This window comes from Apis cerana, linkage group LG13 (assembly GCF_029169275.1).
Source record: "Apis cerana isolate GH-2021 linkage group LG13, AcerK_1.0, whole genome shotgun sequence".
Classification (NCBI taxonomy): domain Eukaryota; kingdom Metazoa; phylum Arthropoda; class Insecta; order Hymenoptera; family Apidae; genus Apis; species Apis cerana.
In genome coordinates this window covers 4373423-4399381 of record NC_083864.1, presented here as the reverse complement: position 1 = coordinate 4399381, position 25959 = coordinate 4373423, and the positions used below count along the sequence as shown (strand labels likewise).

The following is a 25959-nucleotide window of genomic DNA, read 5'->3' as shown; positions in this document are numbered from 1 at the left end:
AAAAATTCCGGATGACACCTTGCGCTACGAGCACGCCTCCTCTTCGGCCGCTCTGCCTGACGATTTAATTTTTAATCAAAGGCTTCGACGCCTCGCGTTGAAAAAAGAGAGAGAGAGAGAGAGAGAAAAAAAAACTATTTCGACCGAAGCTTGTATAATTCTCTCTTCTGTGTATAATTTCCTCCGCGAGACGGGAGAAAGAAGCGTCGTTGGAACGAAACGATTATTATTATTATTAATATTATTAATATCACTACTATTATTATTATTATTATTGCATTTATCGCGGATTAAAGCGTCGCGAGGAAATGGAAGCGTCGGGGAATTTTGGATCGATCGTGGCGAGCCTAAGCCAAGCGGAACCAAGCCAAGCCGAGCTCGTTCCATTAAGCCGAAACTGAGGCAAAACACTCGAACGGCGATTTTAATCCGACTCGAGTAATCGGTCACGGCGTGAGAGAGTTTCGGCGAGTTGTTCGATTGCACGAAGATGCACGGAGATATGTCACGGTGATCCCGATCGCGAGGCGCTCCGGTTGCCTTGCCTCGAATCAATTAATCCCCGTGTAATTGCTTTCCCGATCCCGTCGTATGCGAGCCAAAACGGACAAAACGGATAAAAACCGTTTCTGAATAATACACATATATTAGCGAGCAAACTGTCCCCCGTATCGTACTCGGCGATTTTTCATTCGCGATCGTTTTTCCTTAATCGTCGAAGAAAAAGGAAAAAAAATCTGGATGGACGATAATTTAACGGAATCGCGTGATCGGAGTTGCAGGAAATCGATCGTAGGGAAGGGAAAACAAAACGAAAAAAAAAAAAAAAAATTCGGATCTTTCAAACGTGGTAATAATTAGGAAGGGAGAGATGTAAATTCGTGGCTTGTCCGATCTCGCGCGTTGGATTGGAAAAGAAAACTCACCGCCAGGCGCGAAACAATCAAGGAGCCTGATCCTTCGGTGCTGAAGAGGTTCGAGTTGGCCGTGCCGAAGGACGCTCACGTGGGCCAGGATTCTTGTACGCGGACGTTGCTCGTCGCGTTCCAATCCCTGAAACACACACACACGAACACGTCTGAGCGATCAGTCGAATCCTTGCGGATAATCATCGTGATCGAGAGACACGTCATCTTGGTGAAAATTAGTGATGATATCACGAAACAACCGAGTGGCCGTTCAACACTAACGTTTAAAACATTAAAACCTTTAACTTTCGTTAATAATTACGTTTCACACGCGTGCGAGAGAGAGGAAGAGAGAGAGAGAGAGAAAGAGAGGGGATGATAAATGTCGTGAGAAGTATGGAGGATCGGGTTCAAGGACAATCGTTTGGATCAAAGGAAAGTTCGAAGCTTGAAAATTTCTCGCGTATGGGGATCGAGCACGCGTTCGAGCCCCTCTTGTTATAGATCTTCGTCGAGGTGTGAAAATGACGGATGGCCGTAACGAGACGATAGAGAGAGAGAGAGAGAGAGATAGAGAGAGAGAGAGAGCCAAGGCAGAAACTCCTTTTCTCCTCGCCTCCTTTCATTTACTCCCCGGCTCGACGAACGTCACGCGAGAAGAAGTAATGAGCCGGCTTCGTTACTTAACGCCACGCAAGTCGTTTCACGCCCACGCGAGAAACAAGTTCGAGGGGGCCAGATTGATTCGAGAATGACAGTTCTCGTCCTCCCCCATCGTCGCCCCTTCTTTATTACCTCGAAATCATTCGCTGTATTTACGTCGCGGTTGGAGTCGCACGCTCGGATGCACGCTCGTTACGTTTCGCGAGAGAAATTCGACCGGTTCGTTGATAAATTTGCCCGGAAGAAGATCATCTTGTCGATGAGATTTTCGTAAATCTCATTTTTCCTTCGTCGACATGTATAATTTTTCCTCTCAGAAAATCATTCTTCTACATCGTGTAGAAGACCGCGTGCGTTTAATTCTTCTCTCAACGAGTATTGTTTCGTTGTTTCTTTTGCTTCGATGGGGAGGCAAAAGAGGGAGAGAGGAGGGGATATATATATATAGGGTGCTTGATCGAGGAGCGTTTGATCGAGGATCGGCCTTGCCCGTCGAATTTCAGCAATTCGATTCTCGAGAAAGATGACAGCCGCGTCGGCGTCGTGACAGCGAATAACGATCTTCGCTTCGTTAACGCCTCTCGTTCTTCTCGGTAGAGGATCGAGAGAGGTTCGCGTTTAATGTTATTTCTACGACGCCACTCATCGATCTATCGAACGGTTTATCAACAAGTTCGATAAAACGCTAGAAAATTTCCGTAACGACGCGCTGTTCGAAAAACGCTATTCGATCCTCGAAGAAGATCGAAGCGAAGCGACGGTAAAGACGAGCGAAAGTAGAACAGGGAGGAGGAGGAGAGAGGAGCGGAGGAGAAAAAAGGGAGGTAGAAGGGAAAAAGGGAGTAAATAAAGGAGACGAGACGAGACGGCGGAGCAAGAGGAGTCTGAGGAGACGGGAGAGAAAAGGAGAGCAGAAGAGAGGAGGATGCGCCTTTATCAGCCAGCCCAAAGACCAACCAGACTGGGGCCAGGCTAACCAACCAGAGGCATCCTTCAGCTACGGATGCTCAGCTGGTACGGAGCGGCGCGCACCCGTAGACGCCGACGCTGTCGACGCCGACGGCTAATGAGCAGAACCTCAATGATACCCGACAAATGAAAAATCAGCTTCCCCTAATTACGGGATCCTTGGCAACGCTGCATCTTGATGACGTCTACCGCACAGTTTTCGGCTTAACCCGCGATCTTATTCGTTTTTCCTCGTCTTTGATTCGCGGCTCCGTTAATTAGAGCCGGCCGAAAATCAACCGTTCCCCGCGCCTTCCCCACGATTTTTCCGACTCGCTTCAGGTCACACGCGTCGCTATGCAGACGTCACCGTTCCCCTTTTCTAAAATATATCTCGCGATCGTTTATCCTTGGACGAGCCAAGGTTTGAAAATTATCCAGCGATTTTTTTTTTTTCATCGAATATCTTTCAATTTTGGAAAAAACTAAAAGATCGCAAGATTTTAATAAAATTGTCTTGACGAACGACGAAAAATTGTTTGAAAAATCATCGCGTAAGATCGATTAAAATATCGTCCGGTATTTTTTGACGGGGGTGGGGAGAAATGGATTCGTTTTTCGGGGATAGGACTTTTTTGGCGGACAACCGACCGGGCCATGAATCCCATTAGCTTTCGATTTATATACGGCGACACGGGATTGCGTCCAGTTGGGTGGGACTGACCGATGTAAAAAACGCGGGGGTGTCTACCCTCCTCCGGCGACCACAACAGCTCGGTCCATTGTTCGAAAAAAATTAACTCTGGACTTTTATTTACTACCCTGCCGGTCGGCGTTCGAGCTCGCGTTTCTGACCCTGACGAGACGACGCGACCGATCGATCGCGAAATTTACATCTCCCCCTCGTCAACGAAAAAAAAAAAAAAAAAAAACACGAGGAGGGCACCGCTTGGTTTACCGCCGAATAAGAATACCAACGTCGATCGTTTTCAAAATTTCGTACTCCTCTCCCACGAACCCATCCATACGTCCACCACGATATCCAAATCGATATTCAAAGAACGAAAAAAGGAAATGGTACGTGCTTGGAAAAAAAAAGTGTTTTCGAAATTTCCCCCGAAGAAAGGGAGGAGTTCACGAAGGCATTTCTAACGAAGGCGAGTAAAAATTTGCTCTCTCTCTCTCTCTCTCTCTTTCGATTAATTTCGTTTTTTTAGGAAACGAGGAGAGGAGAGCTTTCCACGTTTTGTGCACCACATCGCTCTGACTTTTCAACCCGACGAGCTGGTCGAGAAAGGAAGGTCCGCGGAACGATGGTCCGCGCGGCTAGTTTTTATGAATTCCGGTGCGACGGGACTTCCGGCCAGCGACCTCATCTCCAAACCGCCCATCCTACGTCCAGTCACGTTTTTACTCCGTTTTCCCTGTTGCCAGACCTCCAGTCGATTCTCGATCGGCCGTCACATCGTCCAGCTACATTAATAACTGACCACGTTACTCGTCGCCCCGTTTTTATCGCCATCGATCCATCATTTCTCCTCTATTTTCCGCTAATCCCACCGGCTCCCGCTCCCGATACTTTTTCACCGCATCTAGCCACTAGTCGTCGATCGTCTCTCGTTATAACCCGCCCCTCGTGTTCCCGCCCCTCCCCCATTCTCCTCTCCCTTCAAATTCATTTTATTACCCTCTAATTTGTCGCGTCGAGGAGATTTAACCGCGTTGAATCTACACGACCGCGCGTATCCCCCGATATTTCTCCGTTGCCATCTCGAGCTTCTCGACGACCAGGTAGATGTTTATCGACGCGCTACCTTTTTCTATTCCCATATATATATCCTCTTGATTGCTTAAATAGGCGAGCGAGAAAAATCTTTGCTTTTTCGCCAACGCTTCATAAAATCTCCTCTCTCCATCATGATATCCATGGTTTCCAAACGCGTGGTGTGCTTTTCGTTCCGTGCAAAGCATAGGGACGGATTGTAATAATAATAATAATAATTATAATGATTTGGAACACTCGCAACGAGGGGATAACGCGAAAACTGCATCCCGGTTTCGACCGGTTTCATTCGACAGTCATTACGGCGCGATTCGCGAGCAATTAAAGCGAAGTGGCCGGGGCAAACATTCGATCAGGAAGAGTGCGCGAGGGGAATCGGTGTACACATGGGGCCCTTGGCCACCGCGAATAGAAGGCAAACACCGACGCTCAAATATTTGCAGGAGAGTGCAAACGGGTCCCCGTATTGTTTCACGCCGCTACTATGTGTAAATTTAATCTTCCGAAGAAATACCTCGAAAATAAGTGTACCGTCGCACGGCTGCACGTGCTGCACGTCCACGGGGGAAGCGTGTTCCGAAATGATTTACGGCCTCTCTTTGCTTCTGCCTAGATTTTCTAACTGTACGTTAATACGCATCGTTGGGAATATAAATATATATATGTATATTCGCTTCGATGTACTTCTCGTAACGATAAACTGGTTAAACACCGCTATTTCGAGGATATATGTTTTCGAAACGGGTTAAGCAAATTTAAACACCGCCTTTCTCCACTTTCCAAAGTATCGGGTGACCGGAAAATCGGAGAGGAATCGATAAGAACTGGTTTCGAGCGGATCACAAACGCCGAACACGGTGTTAACTGGGGCTAAAGTATCGGTCAAACACAACGGGCAGAGAATGACACTGCGGTGTTAACTGGCCCGTGGTTTTTTCTCGAGACGAGATCGAGGATACCCTTTCGATGACCTCAAATCAGAAGAGGAGAAGAAGAAGAAGAAGAAGAAGAAGATAACCGGAGTCCAGGTGTCTCGTGATCGGCCGACAAAGGATCGTTTGGAAGACGGCGTAACTGGCATCGAAACTGCGGCCAAAGACGTGTGTCGGCAGAGTCATCCTACCACGAAGAGGCGAGAGACGAGGGGGAAGACTTTGGATCCTTTTCGAGTCGGGTCACGAGGAGGAGGAGGAGAAGGAAGACGATGAAGATGTCACCTTGGCGAGCCACGGTGGTGACCTCTGGGCCGAGTCAGCGAATTCCTCTCTCTCTCTCTCTCTCCTCTCGGTTGATCCACGATGACGACTTTATCCCTTTGACACCCTCCTGGCTGACGAGATTTATGAATGATCGATCGTACGGGTGAATAGGGTTTGTCTATGCGGACGCATTCCCCCGTCCTGTTCGATACGAACGCGCCGTGATTAGCGGCCACGGCCGAGGCAATTAATCCTCCAACGACGTCTGCGCGATAAAGGGGTTGCGAACGAACGATCCTTTCGTTCCAATTGTTCATCTCTGCTGGTATTCTTCCAGAGAGAGAGAGAGAGAGAGAGAGAAATCGGGATCTTGTACGAGTTGGAGTTGATTCCAAAATTCCAAAGATTTGAAAAAGAGAAGAGAGAAACGCGGTATTTAGATTCGAGGAATTAATTCGTGACGTTCTCGCGAGTGTAAAATACAATGTCGACGCCAGGATTCCTCGAGGCAGGTACGCGTAGCAACGCGAGAGAAATCTATCGGGTGGTGGCAGAAGGGATTCGTGAGGCCACGAAGGAATGCCATCATCGAGCCACGGTCCACCTAGGAACGTGGCTAATGGGCCCACTTAACGTCTCAAGCATCTCATCGGAGCCGCGTAGGTCATCTCTCGGTCCATCTCCGGGCTGTTCTCCGCGTGGCGTGCCGCGTTAATAATCGCCAATATTTATTCCGGATTGGTCACGGCTCGGTCCGGAGAGCGATGAGGAGCTAGCTGAAGAATGAGACGACTACGCCGAGATCGGAGCCCTCGCCACATTGTAACGCGGGAGATTAATACGTATCGTTCACTTTCGTTTCAACCCCGCTTTCGTTGCGCGCCACGCTCCCAACGTCCCCCTTTCCAATTCCTCTCACACTATTTCTCTCACATTTCCCGAAATGAAATCGAGGAATCGAACTCTAACGAGGAGGAAATCGATACCTTCTTTTTTTCTCCTCTTTTCTTTTTCTTTTTTCCTCTTCCTTCGAAAAAATTGGTCGAAAAGTCGATCGAATTAATCGAGGAGAGGAAGGAGAGAGAGAGAGAGAGAGAAAGAACTGCGTGGTCGCGCAGAGTTTTCAATGTACGCTGGACTCGCGGTGCACCAGAAGTAATCGGTCTATCGCGAGGGAGGGGGACGATAAAGTTATTAAGGGAATTAGCCTAAAGGCGATTACCAACTGTCGACAGGTTGGCCTAGCGCCTAACGGGCTCTCGATCCATGCCCAACACTTAATGATTTGTCTCTCGAGCTAATGAGTGTCGGGTCTTAACGCCAGATTAGTGACCTAATCCTTCTGATGAGCGATTCGCGTGTTCGCCACGCGGTGCGACTTAATGTACGCGTATCTAGCCGCATAATAGACACGTCCACAGCGGCCATTATGGCGACAGGTGCCGCTCAACCGGTAAACAAATAATGTAATTACGACACCATTGAAATTCCCCCCGTATCTTTTAGCCTATTTAACGGATTGCCCGTTCATAATTTGAATTGAAAATTCGAATAAAGGAGAAAAAGGAGCGGCGATAAATAACCGAGCGTTGGCGAGTTGCCTCTCGTGACGTTTCGCGAAATTCCGTCCGTTTTGAGACGGATCAAAAAAAAAAAAAAAGAAAAAAAGAAAAAAGAAAAAAGGAAAGGAAAAAAACGACGTTGTTGAAAACGTCGTTAAATAATTCAGAGAGGACAGAGCCTGTATACATTGGCGCGTTTTATTTTTAGATAAACGTCCCAAGCTATTTTTCAAATATATTCATTGAATATATCGGGACTGTTTCCCGTTTCGTTCGAACGAGAGGCGGCGTTAACGAAGAGGAAAAAAAGGAAAAAAAGAAAAAGAAGGAAAGGAAAAAAATAAATCGGACGGCCGTGAAAAAGAAGCACGGCGCGTCCAGTCCGGTTAATTTCTTCCGAGTTACCGAGTTTTCGGGATGAAAGGGCGGGCGTGGAATGGGTGGAGGTGATACGGTGTGTCGCTTATATGGGACGCCATGTCCTGCGGACGGACAAAGGGTGAGGATGAATCGCCTCCGGAGAGGCGGAGGACAAATGGGGACATTAAGTCGCTTTTGCGACCTGGTACCAGAGCTACCGGAGTTCTATGCACCACCGCTCCCTCCCTCCATCCTCTTCCTTCCCGTCCACGTGTCCGCGATTTCTGGATACATTTCGTTACCAACCACCACGCTCTACGTGAAATCTCACCCTTCTACGTAAATTTCATCCTTCCTTTTTTCTTTTTTCCTTTTCTTTCTTTTTTTTCAACGGCGATTTCAACGGCATCGTTCGTTCCGACATCATTCGACGAATGTGCAATAACTCACCGAGCTTGAATCCCATTTCAAAAGAGTTTCAAAATATTTTACGAATTCGACTTCTCGAAGAATCGAGAAATCGAAATGGAAAATATTCGTGGAGAGGGAGAGGGAAGGGAGAAGCAACGATTTTGGTTTTGATCAATCGGAGGAATAGAAATACTCGCATCCCGCGTAATTTGCCTTTCTTCAATTTCAACGCCGATGAGCATTCTTATTAATATTTCAAAATATTTTACGATACTTATAAAAAAAAAGAACAAATCGAAGAGATATCCCAAGTTTGGAAAAAGAGGAGAGAACAATATTCGTTCGAGAAGAAGAAAAGGAGAAGGAGGAGAAGGAGTGAGTGAGTTTCTTTTTCTTTTTCTTTTTTTTTTAGTCCGGGAGAAATACAAATCTTCCTCGTGGAAATAATCATTATTCGAGCATCGATCATCGGGCCGTGTAAAGAAGTGTCGACAACGAGGAAGAGAAGAATTCCCGCGCAATGTTTCATCAGCTCCGCGTGCTTTTCTGTTCGCGACTGATTTATATCGAGATGGAAGGCGCGCGTGTCCGCTGGCTGCGCTGGACGCTACGCTGGCTTATCCGATTGCTATCGGGTTCCGGCGGAAAGGAGGAAGCGTCGCGACGAACCACCCACTCTGATCCATCTTTCCCAGTGGAAACTCCATCGACGACATTATCCGGCCGCAAGGTATCGTTATCGATTCAAAGTCGACGCTGCGGATCCCATCCACCAAACCATCCTGCTTATCCTCCGAGCAGGACAACTTTCGTTCCCCGTTCTCTCGAAACTCTCGTGAAAATTTCTCCAAAAAAGAAAAAGGAAAAAGGAAAAAAAGAAAAAAACGATCAGATATATATATATATATATATATTATATATATATATATATATTATAACTGACGAAAAAATTTTACTGTATATTTTGGAGATGTTATTAACGGTGGAATTTCTTTTCACAGAAATGAATGAGCGGGTTAATCGTTTCGAAATGGAAAGATTTCGACGTCGAATTACGAATTGCGGACGTCGGCGTGGATAGCCCGAGGAAAAAATTCCAGGACACCCGGTGGATAGTAGCGCAGTGCCGTAGGATGGTTTTCTCGGGGGTAGGAGCGAGGACCTGTCACATTACGGAGTGGAATTTATGTCCGATGCCCAGCGGCGTGACAAGTTGCCGCTGATGAACGGCCCCACCGCGAACTCTTGGCCCTCCTTCGGGATACGAACGGAGAAGGACGAGACCGGAGGAGGAGAATCCTTGGTTCTCTCTTAGCCCGTCCTTGGCCTTCCCTCCAAATTTCCTGGAACTTTTCCTCCTCCAACTTTAATCGCCACTTCCTTTCACTCCAATTTCTTCGTCTCTCGTTCCGTAAGAATCCTCGCTCGTTTCGAAATTTATTTCTCTCGTTTTTTCTATATAAATAAATAAATATATATATATATAATTTTCAAACGACGAATTTACGATCGAACTGGATCGTCACGTTTCTTTCGAATCGATCGAGCGCAATTATTATTTTCAATCGCTGCACGGCAAGATTATTGCTGGAAGACGGAAATTTTCTACGAAATTTCCGATGACGTGGGTGGTGGTGATGGTGGTGGTTAAGAAAGAATAGCGAACGGTGGGGACAAACAGGACGGGAGGTCCCTGTGGCCGCGGGCTTTTAAAAAAGTCTCATATGATTTTAACGCCCCACGCAAGAAGTCGTTCCTCGTGCTAACGCCGCCGACCGTGCACGGCCTGCCGGTGATAAACACGCCAAGTTACGATTTCTCGGAGCCGGAGAGCTGTGTTAGTCCGCCATGCGTGTCTCTGTGGAATATCGCGTGCTGCGGCTGGAGAAAGCGACGAAATTCGATGGAAACCGATCCAATTCCTGCGCCGCTCGATAGATACGTTCTCTCTCCTCTCCTTCAAATTCTCCTCCTCCCAGCCGAAAGTACGGACGAGCGTACGCGTTTCGCATTTTAAATATTTCTCGAACGTGAAAGCTCTCGAAACGCAAGCATGAAAATCGAACTCGTATCCGGGAAGGGAATTGGAAGCATCTGTTTCGCATACCAGTCGCATGTGCCAAAATGTCGTTCCAGGTGGTTCACAGACCATCCATCCTGCTTTCCATCCCCTCGAAGATAATAAAAAAACGTCGAGTCGCGTGTCAACCCCTCGTAATGCACAACAATCTCTAAAGCTTTATTTCTAAATTCTATTCTCCTCGAGGTAAACTCTTTTAAAAGTTAGCTTCCTTTTAAGGACATTGGAAAATTACTCGAATAGTTACGAGTCCCGTCACATCTGTTCCATTCACGTACATCGAGCTTCTCCTCACCTCGACTTTTTTTACATAAAAAGAAGAAGGAACAGAGAGAGAAAAGGATTATTCGTAAAATCAATCCTCGAGAATTATTCCTTCGTATACAAGTGTAATATTATCGATAAATTACATCGGTAAAAATTAAGCTCGTAAATCGAGTAATGGAGCAAGTTTCAAACAAAATTCAGACAAAATATTATTTCTTGTCCCGCGCGTATTTTCACACCACGGTATAATAATATAATATAATTATCGATGGATGGAAAAAATTACGAGGTAGCTCGTGTCGTAACCAAAGCAAATTCCTACATCGAATCAGCCAACAGCGAGGAACGTAGAGCAAATTTCTCGGCGGTCGGCTTGCGGGTATCCCCTTACGAATAGGTTCCAAGAAGCTGTCGTTTCGCGAAATGTCACCGTTCGCGTCGCGCGACCATCGCACGTGCACAAATCTACGTGCGACTACACGTGCACCGTCGTACTTGTGTTCTGCAACCACCTCGTGTTGCACGGCGTTACCAGACGCTACAATGTACGACGCTTTGCATTCTGGAAAATTTCTCGTCTTTCGGCGGCCGACCGAATGTTTCTGCAATAATAAACTTGCCGTTGTCGCGAAAAAAAGAGAGAAAAAAAAAGAATTGGCAACGTCAGCAGTGTCGAGTAACTAACCGCGGCTTTGAAAGTTGCGCCAATGATTTTTATTTTGTTTTCTTCTCTCTTTTTCTTTTTTTCCTTTTTTTCTCCCCGATACTTGCGATCGAACCAGCAACCAGCCTCTTTATTTCTCCAACGGGCTGGAACTCGCGTACATTCGCGTATAGCGCGAAGAAGAATAGTTTAGGGGATGGGATGAAAGAGAAATATATAGTTGAAACAGACTTGTTACCAGAACTCATTTCGCGTGATTGATGTCCCAAATAGGTTCCGATAGCTACGGTTTTCCACCGATTTCGATCAGCGAACAGCTGCTCTTGAACGCGGGAATTATTATCGCGTTTCCGGAGCTTGCTTGTTCGACCAGCACACCGGAATGTTTGCGCAAACAGAGATCGCGCACGATAGAAATATTTCGCATTTCCTCTCCGATGCTTTGAATTACACGTGCCTTACGTATAACAATCGAATCGAAATAAAAATATATATACATATATACACACACGTAATCGATGTCTAAACTTTTTTTTTTTCTTTATTTCAAAAATCAACGTTCATATCCCGGTGAAATTTTCGTTGCGTTTTAAAAAAAGCAACGAATTTTTGACTCATTTACGAGTATTGGCGAGTAAGAAAGCAGAAAAAGATGCGGGAATCGTCTAATAACTTATTCAATTTTAAACAGATAGGATCGAGTAAGCGAGAAGGGGGAGAAAAAGAGGGGAAAAACGCGAAAAAAGAAAAAAAACCCGTGAAGCGTAACAAAACGATGACGTATGATGAAGAATATCCACAAAGGGTGGGCGGTGATCCAACAATGCTCGCCGCTAAAAGAGCAAAACGGAAAGGGGTGAAATCGTTTTTTTCACGGTTCTAGCGACGCGCGTGATTTTTACGACGATGCAAGTTACGAGCGCGGAAGAATCGAACGACAAGCGTGAAAACGTACTCGATAACGAGGCTACGGTACGCGATAACTGGTCGGCGATGCCTGTAAATCGGCATTCGTCGGATGCGGGGAGGGACGCGTAAAACTTTGTCGATGTCCATCCAACCCGATCTGCCCGATTTCAGATAACGCGTGTCCTCGTCGTCTTCGTCGTCCTCGTCGTCCTCGTCCTCGTCGTCGTCGTCCGAGAGAGCGATACCGGATGGGAGCCGGTCCACGAACACGGCGTTCTCGGCTTTCAGGGAGAGGAACCGAGGAGCCAGATGAGGACACTTTCCGTTCCCGCTCGATTGTTCTCGTCCAGCGTAGCCTCTATCTGATTCGTCCCGATACAATGGACCGCGTAAAATTACGTGCTACTCCCCACTCCCCTCTCCTCCCGCCCTCTTCTCACTTTCTCTGTCTTGCTCGACTCCTCTCCGTGTGCCCCTCTCCGTGTGTCCTGTGTCCCTCGACGTGCATTCGCCACTCGGAATATCGATCGCCGGAAGTTGGCCACCGCCAGGCCGCTGGATAGTTGGTTGGACCCGATATATTCGGCCGACTTGGGCGGACCGGAATTTCGATTTTCATCGATGGAATTTTCCGAGAGACCGCCTCGTTTCGACCGTCAGAAATTTGTCAGGGGATGGCCATCGCGGCCAAGTATATATATATATATATACGTTATATATTTTAAATGTTTTTATATACAGGGGGATGGAGCGACGCGATCGAAAATTGTTGCCAGTTGTTGCTGCAGGAATGTCGGAAATTTTGATAGAAAATTTGACCACGCGAGCGAATATTCGCGAGAGAAATTGTAGGGTATCGGGGTTGTACGATGAATAGGAGAATAGGAAAAGTTTACGTCAGTTTCAGATACGAGATACGGGGACCAGTGTTGGCCGACTACCACTACCGCTCGTAGTGCGCTCGATCGAACGTTATCGTTATCGACGTCGTTTTCGCGATTATATCCTCTCTGATCTCGTCTCTCTTTCGCGAATTCACGAAACAACTCGATAATTAATCGAGACTTGAGCATTTTACGAATCTCGCAACGAAAGAGAATTACCACTGGAATCATCTCCTGAAGAGATCGGTGCGAGGGGACGGTGTTGGGCAGTGATATCCGCTCGGCAACGATTCGGTCGAGAAAGGAGCAATCTCCCACCCATCGTGGAATTCTCGACCGTTTAGAAGGCGCGGGTAGTCGAACGCGAGATTCGCGGAAGGCAGGAAATGCAAATGATGCACCGTCGTAAATTTCTCGATGTTCGGGTCGCAGGCAACTTTCTGGCGCGCGCAAGAAAGCGGGGAAAGTGGAAAGGAAAGTTGGAAAATTTATGCGCCGCGCGAGGGTGGGTGGGCCCCGTGCACGATACGAGTCTCGTCCCCCTCGCCTCTGCTCCTCGTTTCAACCATTTTCTGGACCAAAACAATCTCATTCTCTCGTTAACCCTGTCCATTGTCTTTCCAAGCTTTCATGGTCGGCCAATGCGTCGTTGTGTGGTTTCGGGAAGAACCACACGACGCCCATCGACTTCCAATCGACCCCAAGCGTCCATTGGACAAAGAGAGTCGGATGTCTCGGACAAAACAGGGCATCTTTATTTTCCTTATTACGATCCCTTTTCCCCTCCCTCATCTCATCGTCACTGATATTCGTTTCAGGCAAATTTTCATCGCCCCTGTAGAGACGGTCCACCCAAAAACTTTGGAAAGTCCGGGCTAACGTCTACGCGACTAATCGACGACTAAACGTTTTCCACCTTCCAGACTTCCCGTTGCGTAATCCTAACCTCCGCTCCTTGTTTGCATAACAACGTCCTCCTTCCTGTCCTCCCTTTTCCCCTTCGAACGTTTCCTACGAATCGAACCAAATTTTCTATCCTCTATCCTTTTGTTTCCTCCCACCCCCTATCCATCCTTGGAAAACAAGGCTTCGAAATAAATTATCCTCAAGGAGGAGGAAGAATCATTATTATTCCGATGTATGAATTACAATCGAAATCTCGTTTCGGAAGTCGAGAGAAAATTATTATCGTATAATCCTTCTCCTCTCGGAGAGGAAATTTGCGCGCTCACCCCGGCGATGATCACGAGGGTTAATGGTAGAATCGGTCGGCAGAGTCGCGCGGCACGATTCCGGGCACAAAAGTGGCGACAAGGAAGGAGGACAATTCATCGCGTAGGATTAACGGCAATTAGTCAGGGCCGAGGGCTCGTAGGCGTGGCCTGTCCTGTCGTCACGCTTGGAGGCTACGAAGCCGGCGACGAAGAAGACGGCGTAAGTAAAAGCGACGCGAGTAGACGCGGGACGTGATGAAGAGGGAAGAAGGATTAGCGGTGCGAAGCGGCGCGAGCAGGATGGGCAATGTCCGGACGGACGGAGCGGAGGAACCAACCAGTCTTTGCCGATTACCTGCTCGTTCCCCCGGGTGTTCCTGGCACGGTGGCCATAAACCAGGCATCGAGCATCAGGGTGGACACTTTTATGGTCGGCAGCTTTGTCTAGGCTACGGCCTGGCCACGTTATGGGTCGTAGTATCCTTGCAATACAGCCCTTTGGGGTGGGGGCGAGAGGAGAGGTGGAAGGGAGGAAGGAAGAAGAAGAGGGCAAGAACGAGGCACCGCGGGACTACCAGGGACACTCGGAGGAATACTGCTGTGCACCGGCGGAGGGTGGACGCGGGACGAAAGAAGGAACTCGTAACGTTTCCACGTTTCACAACAGGCTGGATTGCCCCAATCGATCACCCACTGCCTTTTTTCTTTTCTCTTCTTCTTCTTTCCTCGACCTTCCGTGAACGAGCACCCCCCTCGTAAAAGATATCCCCGATCGGTCGTCGATCCGTGTAAGTTGGTGTCGCGAGATCGTATTCGCTGGGAAAAAGCTCGTCGCCTCCATGCTAACTCCGGTGCATGGAAGAGAGAAAGGGAGGGGGGAATCGGAATCTTGGATTCGAATTTAAAGAGAAAGGGGGAAAAAATTCAGATCGAAATTTATGCTTTACTTCGCTTAAACTGTTCTTCTCCATGCTCGATTCCATAGTTGGACGGATATTGTATAGCTCGAACGAATTCGACTCGAATTTCGCTCGGTATATTTTTGGATAGATGACGAATCGCTCGAATCGCAGGCGTCACTCGTTCAACGGTCTGAGTATACAAGGATTCGTTTTATTTTGTTTTTCTTCCCTTTCTTTCTCTCTTTCCTTCTTTTCTTTTTTTCTTTCCCCTCTTGCCAAGAGATATTATGGACAAGTATCGATGTCATTAGCATTCCGATCGATCCCCGTTCCCTCGCCTTAATTTCTGACGGGCGCATTAAGACAGACGGACGGACAGCGAGTGGTCCTGCCGGCGCTGCAGGATCAGGATCAGGAGGAATCGAGGGATTCGAGGCGGCTTCGAGCACCCCCGTTGCGAGCCACGGCGGACTTCAAAGAGGCCGGAGACTTCATCATCGATACTGGATCCTGATCACTGCCGACAGATTAGACGCCTCTACCGTTTCTTCCCTCCTTCTTTTTTTCCCCCCTCTCTCTTCCCCCATCCGCGACCTTCGGCCGGCGTGATTATAGATAGATACATCGATCTTCGACGTCTCCTTTCCTTTCCTCTCCTTTCCTTTCCTTTCGAGCGTCCGTTCTTTTCGGACATCCACGTACGGACACGTTTCGTGGGTGTTTGGCAATCGCGTCGAAACGCGCTCTTATCGACGACACGAGGAAGAAGAATTTTCTCGAATCGACCGTTTATATATGTATATACGTTTATAGAACGAAATATTTTTCGAACACACCGTTGCGAAGAAGATTTGCGGTGTAACGCGCGTATTAAGAAGAAGAAGAAGAAGAAAAGAAGAAAAAATTCCTCGAAGACGTCGCTCGAAAACTTGCCACGCAATTTTCTCGAGCCGTTTGCCACCGCATCGCCAACGACTTCGGCCGCTTCTCTCGTGAGAATTTCGAGGCGAACACTCCTCGTAGAACGTAATTGCTCGTCGAACCGCAGCTCGCACGCGGAAGCAAGGAAACCGAGCAGAACTCGAAGGATAGACGAAGAAGTTCTCGTTTGAGTTACAAGAAGAAGAAGAAGAAGAAGAAGAAGAAAGGGAATGAGGAAGAAGAGAAAGAAGAAGAGGAGGAGGAGAAGGAAGAGGAGAAGGAGAAGGGGACGAAGGGAAGAAAGGAAGAGAAGAAGATGGAGAAAGTTTTCATTCGTGGAAGAACGGAGGTCGGGGCCAATGGCGGCTTTAAATCGTTCGCAATTGAGAGGCGTCGTTCCTCTCCTTCCCCCCGTGCTCCTCTTTCTCTCCAGAAGACTCGCCGGAAGTCGGCCGATCGAGGAACAACCTGTTGACCGCCTCTTAAGAACGTGAAATCCTGCGGTTACTCGTAAACCGTTCAATCGTTAACCTATTTCAGAGTGTCTTGTCTTTACTATGACTGGATGAAAATATATTGGATACTTGGACGGATCTAGCTTTTTACCGCGGACGAGATTATCGAGTATCGTTAAAATTAGAATTTTTCCTCTTCTCTTTCTCTCTCTCTTTCTTTCTCGATCGATCGATCATCATTAAAATTTCCAATCGAACGGGAAACAATTGATAATCCGGTGAGGAGCGAGTCCAAGTAATGCGATCCACAGATGTTGTCGGGCGCATCATTTATCAATCATCGGGCGTTAAGACGTTTGGGAAAAGGGAGAAAAGCTGGCGCGAAACAAGGGTTAAGTTTCGTCAACAACAAATTGTTCCCCGGCGCTGCATCTAATCGGCTTAGCTACCACCTGCAGTACCGAAAAGGCTTACGGGATAAGATGGTTCCATCTTTGAAGAGGGTAACGTTCTCGTCGTAGAAAACGTCGTGCGTTGTATACACGATTTTGCCACCTGGGACAGGTAGCTCTCGAATATTTATTTGCACTGAAACCAACGCGTTGCGAATGCCAAAGCGTTCGAGTGCTTCGAGTTCGTGTATATGTACAAATTGTCCATACGCGTTGATAATCTTCTTAAATACTTCTCTCGGGAGAAAATAAAAATCCTCGTACTGATTTCTCCCTTTTGATCCCTTCGGACAATTGACACTCCGGACGGGTCTCAAATTTCACCTCTTGGCTCGTCACGAAAAACTCAATGAAAATCGTCGTTTCTCTCGATCCCGCCAAGTCAACGGATGAAGTTCGAGGAATCGCCGATTGTAACGAGCTTTTAAAGCAGCGTGCAATTCCGTGAAAATTCTTTGCACTCTTGGACGGTTGGATGACGTTGCAGTTTCAATGGAGGCTCGTTGCACCAACTATACGGACTCGTTTGGCTACACAAGCAGGGCGTTCCTGGCGAATAAGCGTTAGTGTACCCGTTTTTCTCACAACGTCGGAGCAATGGGCGCCTGCCTCGATGAATTACGGATAAAAATTGACGATTTTACGGTGCAGCCCTTTGTGCCTGCCTGCGTGAATTCCGCCTCTTGATTATAGTTTAAGGAAACGCGTCGTCTTTATCGTTTGTTCAATTGTTAGAACGCGTCGTGCATCGATCCGTTTTATCCGTTCGTTTTACTTTCGGAAAATTTATTCGATTCGGTTCGGTTCGATTCGTTCGATCGATAAGATTCGATAGATCCAACAATCAACCGTAGTTCCGTTCATCGCGTCGTGAAATATTGCTTTTTTCTTTTTTCCTTTCTTTTTTTTTTTTTAAATCATCGATGATTTTTTTTTTACCGAAAATTGATGAAAACAGGAATCGAGCGTTTTGGAATCCCTCCACCCGCCTCCTCTCTACTTTTTCGAGGATTTTTTTCCCCCTCCCCGTCCCCCAAATAGAGTCTTGACAGAAGAAAACGGTTGGAAAGATTTTATCAAGAGACGGAACGACACATCGCTGCCGGCCATTCGCCGTTCAGGAAACGCAACCGCTGTGCAAAACTGCACGTAGGATGCACTGAATCGTAGACACTCGCGAGAGTTTCGCATAAGAGGGCCGGCAATATTCACGAGCACAAGCAACCAGGCACTCGAATAACCCGTCGGCCACTCGAAACCAGCGGAACTGGCGATATTCCAACGTATGCGCATGCATGGAAGGTCGAGTGCACGCTTTTCTTCCCCTTTTCCCCCTCCCCCTCCTCCTTTTTTCTTTATATCCCATCGACCCGACGCGAAAATATCGCCGGCCGATCGCGCTGATTCTTCCGTGCCATCAAGCCGCGAAAGCGGCTTCACGATCGATCGATCGACCGATCGATCCATCGAACGATCGAGGCCAGCCTCCGTTTTGCATTGATTCGTGGAAAAAGGAGAAAAGAAGAAAAGAAAAGGGGGGAGGAAAAAACGTTTAACGTCCAACGCTACTTGTAATTAACGAAGAAAATTTACAAGCGGAATCAGCGTGGTGAAGAAACGTTAAATTGTTGAATTCTCGATCGAGAGATAAGAGCTCGTTGTTGGAAATGCCTCCTGTAAATTTATGGTACCGTAACGGTTGGATCAGAGGCGAACGAGCAAGCTCGAGAGTCGGCGTGGTTGGGAATCGCGTTAATTATCAACCGCCCGCGCAATCGAGTAAGAAGTAAACCTCGTTATCCGGATGAGCGAAAAAGAGGCGAGCCTTGAAGCTCGTCGAGACTTGGAGGGATCTCTCGAGCGAGCGAGCGTCGGTTTGTCGCGCACTCGTCGTTCGCCAATAAAAATGCCAATCTCTCGTATCGTACGTAGCAAATTGAAAAATCATCCTGTTACTCCCCTGGTTTGCCGCGTGTAATCGACGCGTTCGAGTCGTCTCTTTCGAGAAGACGACGGTTTCGCGCCCGATAGCCCAATAGTTTGACAAAAGGCGGCCGTTATCGTGGATTGCGACGAACGTCAGAACGTGGATGCCGACACTCGCGCGAGGGTCGATCGATTTTCGGCCGGCGCTCGTTTAAGCCACGTCCACACCTGGGAAATCGGAATCGCGATCCCCGGCGTTCAGCCGCGGCGTCCAGCCTGGAAACTGATAAATTGCGACTTCCGCCTGCGTTTCGATCGTAATTTCCTGCGGAGTAGCCAGCCTGTGATGGAGGAAGAGAGGGAGCAGGCTGGAAGCCAACGGCGATCGGAAATTGGCCCGATGACATTGATTAAAGCGTTTAGCGGCGGCGACAATGTCGTAATTATTAATCGGTGACGACGCCGAGCCAAGATTCCGATCCACGTTCACGTCTCGATATGTACGTATATATGTGTATATATATATATATATATGATTTCGATTCTCTCGATCGCGTTTTTCCATTTCAGAAATAAAAAAAAAAAAATATCCAACGCACAGAGAAATCTTTGTTAAGCGAGTTCACGCGAGTTTCAATTAATAAGTTGCGTTCGAATAATAATTTTGCTTCGTACGAAATATTGGGAGTGTATATATGCAGTGGGTTATACGTACACTGGGAGCAGTTTTTTTTTTTTTTTTTCGTTAATGGAACTATCATTAAAGTTTCCGTATTATTTTCGTTTTTTTTTTCCAAATATAACCACGTAATGGCACGAGATAGAGTACAATTTTGAATTGTAATGCCAGGTGAAATTGTATATGGAGAACACGAGAAAGTAATAAAAAAAAAAGAAAAAATTAGGTGGAGGCTTGATTTCGAGTGCCTCAGAATTTACGTCGAAAAAAAAAATGAAATTGTTCCGCGTACAATTCATTATTTTTATTGAGATCAAATTTTTTTTTTTTAAACGGATAAATTTCCTTTTAAGATAGGAAATACGAACATTTTAATTACACGTATACGTGACAACGAGTTGAAGAAATTGCGTTCTATTTTTCTTTTCTTTTTTTTTTTTTTCTTTTTGTAAGAATGCAAACAATATTTTATCTCGCGTTTCAAGTGTCGAGCATTATTCTAAACGCTCGACACTCGAGGAAAAGGAGTTATTTATTATGGTCGAGGAACGTTTCGATCGAATGTTACGATCAGAAAATTAATTAAACAGCGGTGGCTCGAGTAAATTAATACAGGCTTTGATAGCGGGTATACAGATCCGTTTCTAATCTCTAACGGAAATATAATCGATCCTCGAGGCGTCGTGAGGGGGACAAGAGTGCGAAAGGGGGCCGAAAAAGAGAAAGAACGAAGGAGAGAAGGAAAGGAAGAAAGAAAAGAATGAAGAAAAAGGAAAGGGAAAGAGGAAGTTGCTCGGTCATCGGGCAAACGAGCTGATATTTTCGCACCTTCTTCGCACCCACCGACCGATTCAGGTAGGCGTCTGCAACTGAATTTCACGCTACCTGACGAGTGGCAAGCGCGAAAATTTTGGGAGAAATACGGGCAGGAAGGCAGGAAAGTAAGCGTCGATAGAACTTACCAACCAAGCTAGATCCGATAGAGACAAAGGTGGAGAGTTGTTGCAAAGACAAACAAGATCTCCTCTCCTCGAGATTGGCACCGTACATATGTGTGTGTATAAAAAGCTACTACGTAAGATAAATCGAAGAAGAAAACAAAAGCAAACAGAGATATTGATTAAAGCAGGGAGAAGAGAGGGGGTAAAGCCGTAATAACGCGGAACTCGGTAAATGAAGATAAAGAGCAGTGGCGTGCCATCTAATCGTGGAGGAATCGGTGAAAAAAATAAGCGCCGTAAGGTATAACGACACAGGGCTCGTAGAAAAATAATGGACACGATCATTTGGAAGAAAAATGCGAAGTACCGAGAAGAAGGGGGAGTAGAAAACGCGGCAACAGAAGAAGAAGAAGAAGAAGAAGAAGAATAAGGAGGAAGAGAAGGTGGAGGAGGAAGAGGAGGAGGAGGAAACTTGGTAGAGAAGAAGCAGCCGATTTATTGGCGAGTTTAAAAGAGCTCGGACCCTCGACATAACTCAGCATTCGTGTGATGTTGACTGAGTGGCCGACTCGCGGCTGCCAGAGGCGCGGATAGCTACGTACCTGGCCAGCTTGGCTCGTCGTCGGCTACCTCGTCTGCCAATCAAGAAGCATTCAACGGTACTAAGTGGCTCGGCTTAATTAAGCGCGCACGGACGGTGGAGAGGAAAGGGAGCCAAGGAAATTGCGGGACGTTTCGACGGACGGTTGCCTCGTTGGGTCCTGAAAAATATGTTTTCCTCGGCCGAGGGTTACGGTGTGGTGCGATCTCGCGGAAAATCGCCTAGACAGCGGCCTGTTTTCCTTTGAAATTTCCCTCCCCGATTACCTCGATCCTCGTCCTGCTTTCCATCCTCCGCTGTGCATTCCCTCCCTCCCTCCCTTCTTCTTCCCCTTCCCTCCTCCCCGCCCCCAGTTATCCTCTTTCTCCGCTCAGCCGCCAAAGGATAGTTCCACGAAACGCGTCAAAGGAAATCACCGGTCGCTTCATTTCCCTTTGTCTCGGTCACGAATCGCGAATAGTTTCGGAAAATTGGCCCTCGAGTTTCCGCGTGAACGAGGCGCCCCGTCGTACAAGTCTTGTCGTACACGTTGACGATGCGTTGACACGTCGACGAATTAGCCAGGGACGGATCGATTCCGTTCTACGATCGGAAAGGCGAAGTGGGCTGGCGATAACGATACGGTGAAAATTCCCGACGATAAAATCGCTTTTTCACGAAAGGAGAGGGGGAGGGGAGAGAGGAAAAATGTGACACCGTTTAAGCGAGTTCCGTGATTTGGTCGAGCGATCGAGCGATCGATCGGTCGAGCGCGCGGTGTAATGTTGTCGCGTCATTCGATTGGCCGCCGATTAATTAAATCGAATGACGAGCCAATAAAATATTTATGGAATCGTATGCAAGCCGCACAATCGACCTCAAACCCCTCGTGCTCTTTCCCCGCGATGGTTACACCATGTTTACCCCTCGGCAATCCCCTAGAGGGCTGATTCTGCGCTCTCGTGGAGCATACGTTTATATGTATATACGTACATATATTTATATGTGTGTATATATATGTCTACATGTGCATTATATCGCATCAAGAGGAACGCGGAGAATGCCCTTCGATCGAATCCCCTAGCGCGGTGGTCCCTATTAACGCCTCTCCTCCTCGCGTCTCTCATTCCGTCGTTCTCTTTCCTTCTCTCTCTCTCTCTCTCTCGATGATTTTGATCCTCTCGGTTACGGGCAATTTTTTTCTCGCATCTCGTCTGAAGTGTCAAAGCACGCCAAGGCGCGTGCTCGCTGGACGCGAAGGGCGAATTAATAATCTCGCTGATGCAGGCGTTGAAGAATATCCTATTCAGTGATCGCGATTAGGATCGCTTCTCTCTTTCTCCCTCCCTCTCTCTCTCTCTCTCACTTTTTCCTCGCTCTACTCGCGTGATTGCATTGGCCGTGAAACGAACCCATTGAATTACCCCTTGCGTGTCTCGATCGACTCGACTCAACAACTCGTGCGTAGATCGTATCCGCTGTAAGAAAAGTAATCGCGTATCCGTTTTCCTTGGTGCAAATTGAAATTTACAACGATTAAAAAAAAAACGAAATCCGATTATTATCCGATTCAACTTGGTGCGCGTGCACACACACACACACACGCACGCTTTGGATCTTCCCTCTCTTCGTCTTCGTTTCACCTGTTCACCCGAATGAAACTTTTCGATTCGATCCGGAGGAGAGGCGGATCGAATCGAAGGCCCGATCGATGTCGCGTTCGACACGCGCTCGATCGTTTCCGAATCGTCTGAACGATGACATCGATGACCTTATTCGCAGCTGTGGAACCGAACCAGATCCCCCTTTTTTCGCGCAGCTGTGCAATACCACCCCTTCACCCGGAGCTAATCGAGCACAGCTCTCTCTCTCTCTCTCTCTTTCCACGATCTTTATCGTCCCTACCCTCGCGCGTAATCCTTTCTCCATCGAATTCGCTCTGCGCTTTATTCGGGGGTGTATTAAATCGTCGTTAGAACGACGAGGATGACTCGTATAAGCTGGTGGAACGGAGAATAGAAACGGTCGAGGATCGTCGAGGAGGATCAACAGTTGATGACTACCGATCATTTCTGTGTTCAAACCTTACTCCTTACGTGGAGGGGGAAGAATGATTGAACGATAAAATTGGCGAGAAAGAACGTTTTCCTCCGGAAAATTGTGAATTCGATCGTTTCGAAACGAGGAGGAGGAGGAGGAGGAGGATTGGAAATCGTAATGAAGTTACCACAGGAGATATTCCATTCCCGAATTCGGGATCCCATAAATGCGCTGGGAACCCATGAATACGCGCATCTCGAAGACGAACGTTCTCGGAAGGATAAAATCTAATATATGCAAATCCCCGCAGCGGGCCGGCGTTCGAGATGGTTGTTGAAACAGTGGTTTCGCGGAATCGATCCATAATTTAGAATATTCGGCGATTTTCGCGCCACATCCGCTTCACGTTTGTCGAAATCACTCGGTGGCCACAACAAATTTCAACGATAATTATTCGATAATTGTCGCTATCTAATCGCGACTTTTTTGTTTTTTTTCTCGACAGTCTCGAATGAGAAACGAAGGACGCGGTCAAACGACGACGAGCCAATAAAAGCAAATCTCCTAACGAGTTCGTCGAACGCGGAAATTCCCCGATGAAACGAGTCGCCAATTAAACCCTTCCAGTCGCATGTTCAAAGGAGTCGGAGAGACAAAGAGGCAGGAATTTGAAAAAAAGAAAAAAGAAATAAAAAGAGAGAAAGAAAAAAGAAGAGAGGCATTCCGTCTGTTTCGCTTATCTCGGACAAATTTGCCGTCTTGTAAACGACACCGGAGGGTCGTCTTGACAAACTGGGGTGCTCCTGGGAGGAGTCGGTTACGCGCGGGATACACGCGGCCAACTTTCCGTCCACCCAAAGATCTTTGTAACCGACACCGAAACGAGCGATCTCTCCTCTCCTCCGTCCATTCTCCCCCCCGATCTCACAACCCGATCCGACAATCCAAATCGAACCAAGGTTTCCTCTTTTTTCTTGGAAAATCCTCACTCGGTGAGGAAGAATAGTTATTTGTCGCGAATTGTCGCCGCAGGATTTATAGTTGATCATCATAGGTTTCCGCCGAGGGTTGGACACTTCTCGAATCGAATTCATTGCCCTGCTCGCACCGCTTGATTCTTCCAGACTCGCTGATGAAAGAATCTGTAAATCTTGCGGTAAATTCCTCCGATTGTTTGTTGAAGATTAATGTCCTCTGAATAAACTGGATAATCCTATCGTGGACCGTTTAACGATAAGCACAGTCGTATAATAATTTAATCGATCCGTGGAATCTGATTCGCGGGAAAACGCGAAGAACGGTGTCGTTAATGAATCGGGGTGAGGGGGGAGGGATGGGGGATTCTCGTTGTTCCGAGAGTTTCCGAGCGGAGTGAAAATCGTCCCGATAAATCAAGGCCCCCTTTCCTTCGCGCAGGAAGAATTCAATCGGCCATTTATTCCCCTACCGTGGTAATTAATTATTAATTAGGATTACAGCCTCGACCCCGTAGGGCTGCCTGGCTGCCTCTCGACGACGTAACGACTTCCTTCATCTCCCCTCCCTCCCCCGGTGGCAAGATAAACGAGTGAAGCCCGCTGGAAGACTGCTAAGTAACTCCATGAATTTTCCGCCCTCCGCTCCGTGCCCTCGGGGGTGTAGCTTCTAATCGTCCCCATCTCCTGGCCACACCCTCGCCTTCGTCGCGAGATCTGACCACCAAGAAGGTCCTCTCTTTCTCTCGTTCGGGCAAAATAAATATATCGTCTTCTCTGCTCGTACTCTCTCCCCCTCACCCTCTTCCTCGTTTCTCTCTCTCTCTCTCCCCCTTCGACGACTTTAGCCCCATTCTTCGCGGCAAATGCGACGTTATACGCGTCCGAGGGTGGGTGTCCAGGACGAGGTTTAACGAATCTCGAAATGCCTCCCGGCACGCGATCTTTTTCCTTTCTCCTTTCTTTCTTCTCTTTTTCTCAAACCGATCCACCCGTTTCCGTTTCCCCTCCCCGCTTTTTTATTAAGAAGATTTCATCATTGCATCGGATGCTTATATAGATATTAATTTACCGAAGATTTGTGTAAATTTATATCCATTAACCGCCTGTTGTTTTTTCAGGAAAAAAAGGAAACAAAATTGCACCGATGGACGACGAGGATGGAAGATCTCGCGTGTCAAAATTGAGATTGGCGCGGGGGGGACGGGAAGGCGGCAAGAAAATGGGCGGCAGGAAACGAAGGGCGCGAAAGGAGGGAAGCGGAAGTAAATCGTGCAACCCCCGTGACGACGTCGCGCGATGACAAACGAGCGCGTCGACGTCATCGCGCAAGAAACGCCATCGGCGACATCTGATAACGACCTTAATCGCATTAAGGCCCGAGAAACCACCCTCTCCTCCCCTGCCAGCGATCCTGCCTTCTCCCGGTGGCGGTGATCGTGTCCCTAATGTCCCGAGAAAAGCAACGCCGCGATTGCGGATAAATCGACCATCCCTCTCCCCTCCTCGACAAACTCGCCTAAATATATTTCTTTGCTCTCCGCCGTTCCAAGCGGTTTCCTCGCCGATACGAACGAACGCGCGAACACGTGGCACGTCAACAAATTTTTCATCGGGTCAACGCTTTAATCATCCCTTCTTCTCTCTCTTGTTCTCGTTCGTTTCTTCGCCAGCTTTCTTCGAGTGTGGGCGTTTAAAGACAAAAAGAGAGAGAGAGAAAGGGAAAAGAAAGGAAAGAATGTGAAGGGAGATACGTGGATTTTTTAAATTTTAATTCATAGATGACGAGATTTCGAACAACTTTTTCCTTATATGTGTATATACATATATATACAGTCAGTCAGTTTTCAAGATATTTGTCAAAATGGCTGTTAATACTACAATGAATTTTGCTTTAAGTACGCGTGTATAGCAGCGTGTGCGTCATATGTAATCGCCAGTTATTATTAGGTATGCATCACACTTGGTATTTATCGTTGTTATTTTGTTCATTGTAATTTCGATCGTCCAAGGATTTTATAATTTATTTTCGCATTCCATGAATTCGAAGAATGGATAAATACTGGGTGTGATAATTATCTCGAAATTATCGCTCGATTTTAATTTAGTAATAGCAGTTATTTCTTCTTCCTCTTTTTCTCTCTCTCTCTCTCTCTTTTTCCTGCAAATAATTCTCAAACGACAAAGAATCGATCGATCGACGGCCATCATCGAAATCGTAATCCAAAAGTTTGCGA

At 47.2% G+C, this 25959-nt stretch overlaps 1 protein-coding gene across 6 annotated transcripts in view; it reads right to left on the bottom strand.

Moving 5' to 3' along the window:
* The window catches only part of LOC107998775 (transcription factor Sox-2), a 92830-nt gene that overhangs the window by 14856 nt on the left and 52015 nt on the right, over window positions 1-25959 (bottom strand). For 3 of the 6 annotated variants that reach the window (XR_009832355.1, XR_009832356.1, XR_009832354.1), the window contains one exon: window positions 927-1053. The exons of 2 other annotated variants lie outside the window; for them this stretch is intronic. Coding sequence is in view for 1 of the 4 variants with exons in the window: in XM_062083665.1 (XP_061939649.1) it covers window position 9289 (1 nt within the window). In the remaining 3 variants the exon portion in view is untranslated. Of the gene's footprint in view, window positions 1-926; window positions 1054-8852; window positions 9290-25959 lie in introns of those variants that run through there. One more of the 6 variants, XM_062083665.1, reaches the window with a different exon arrangement.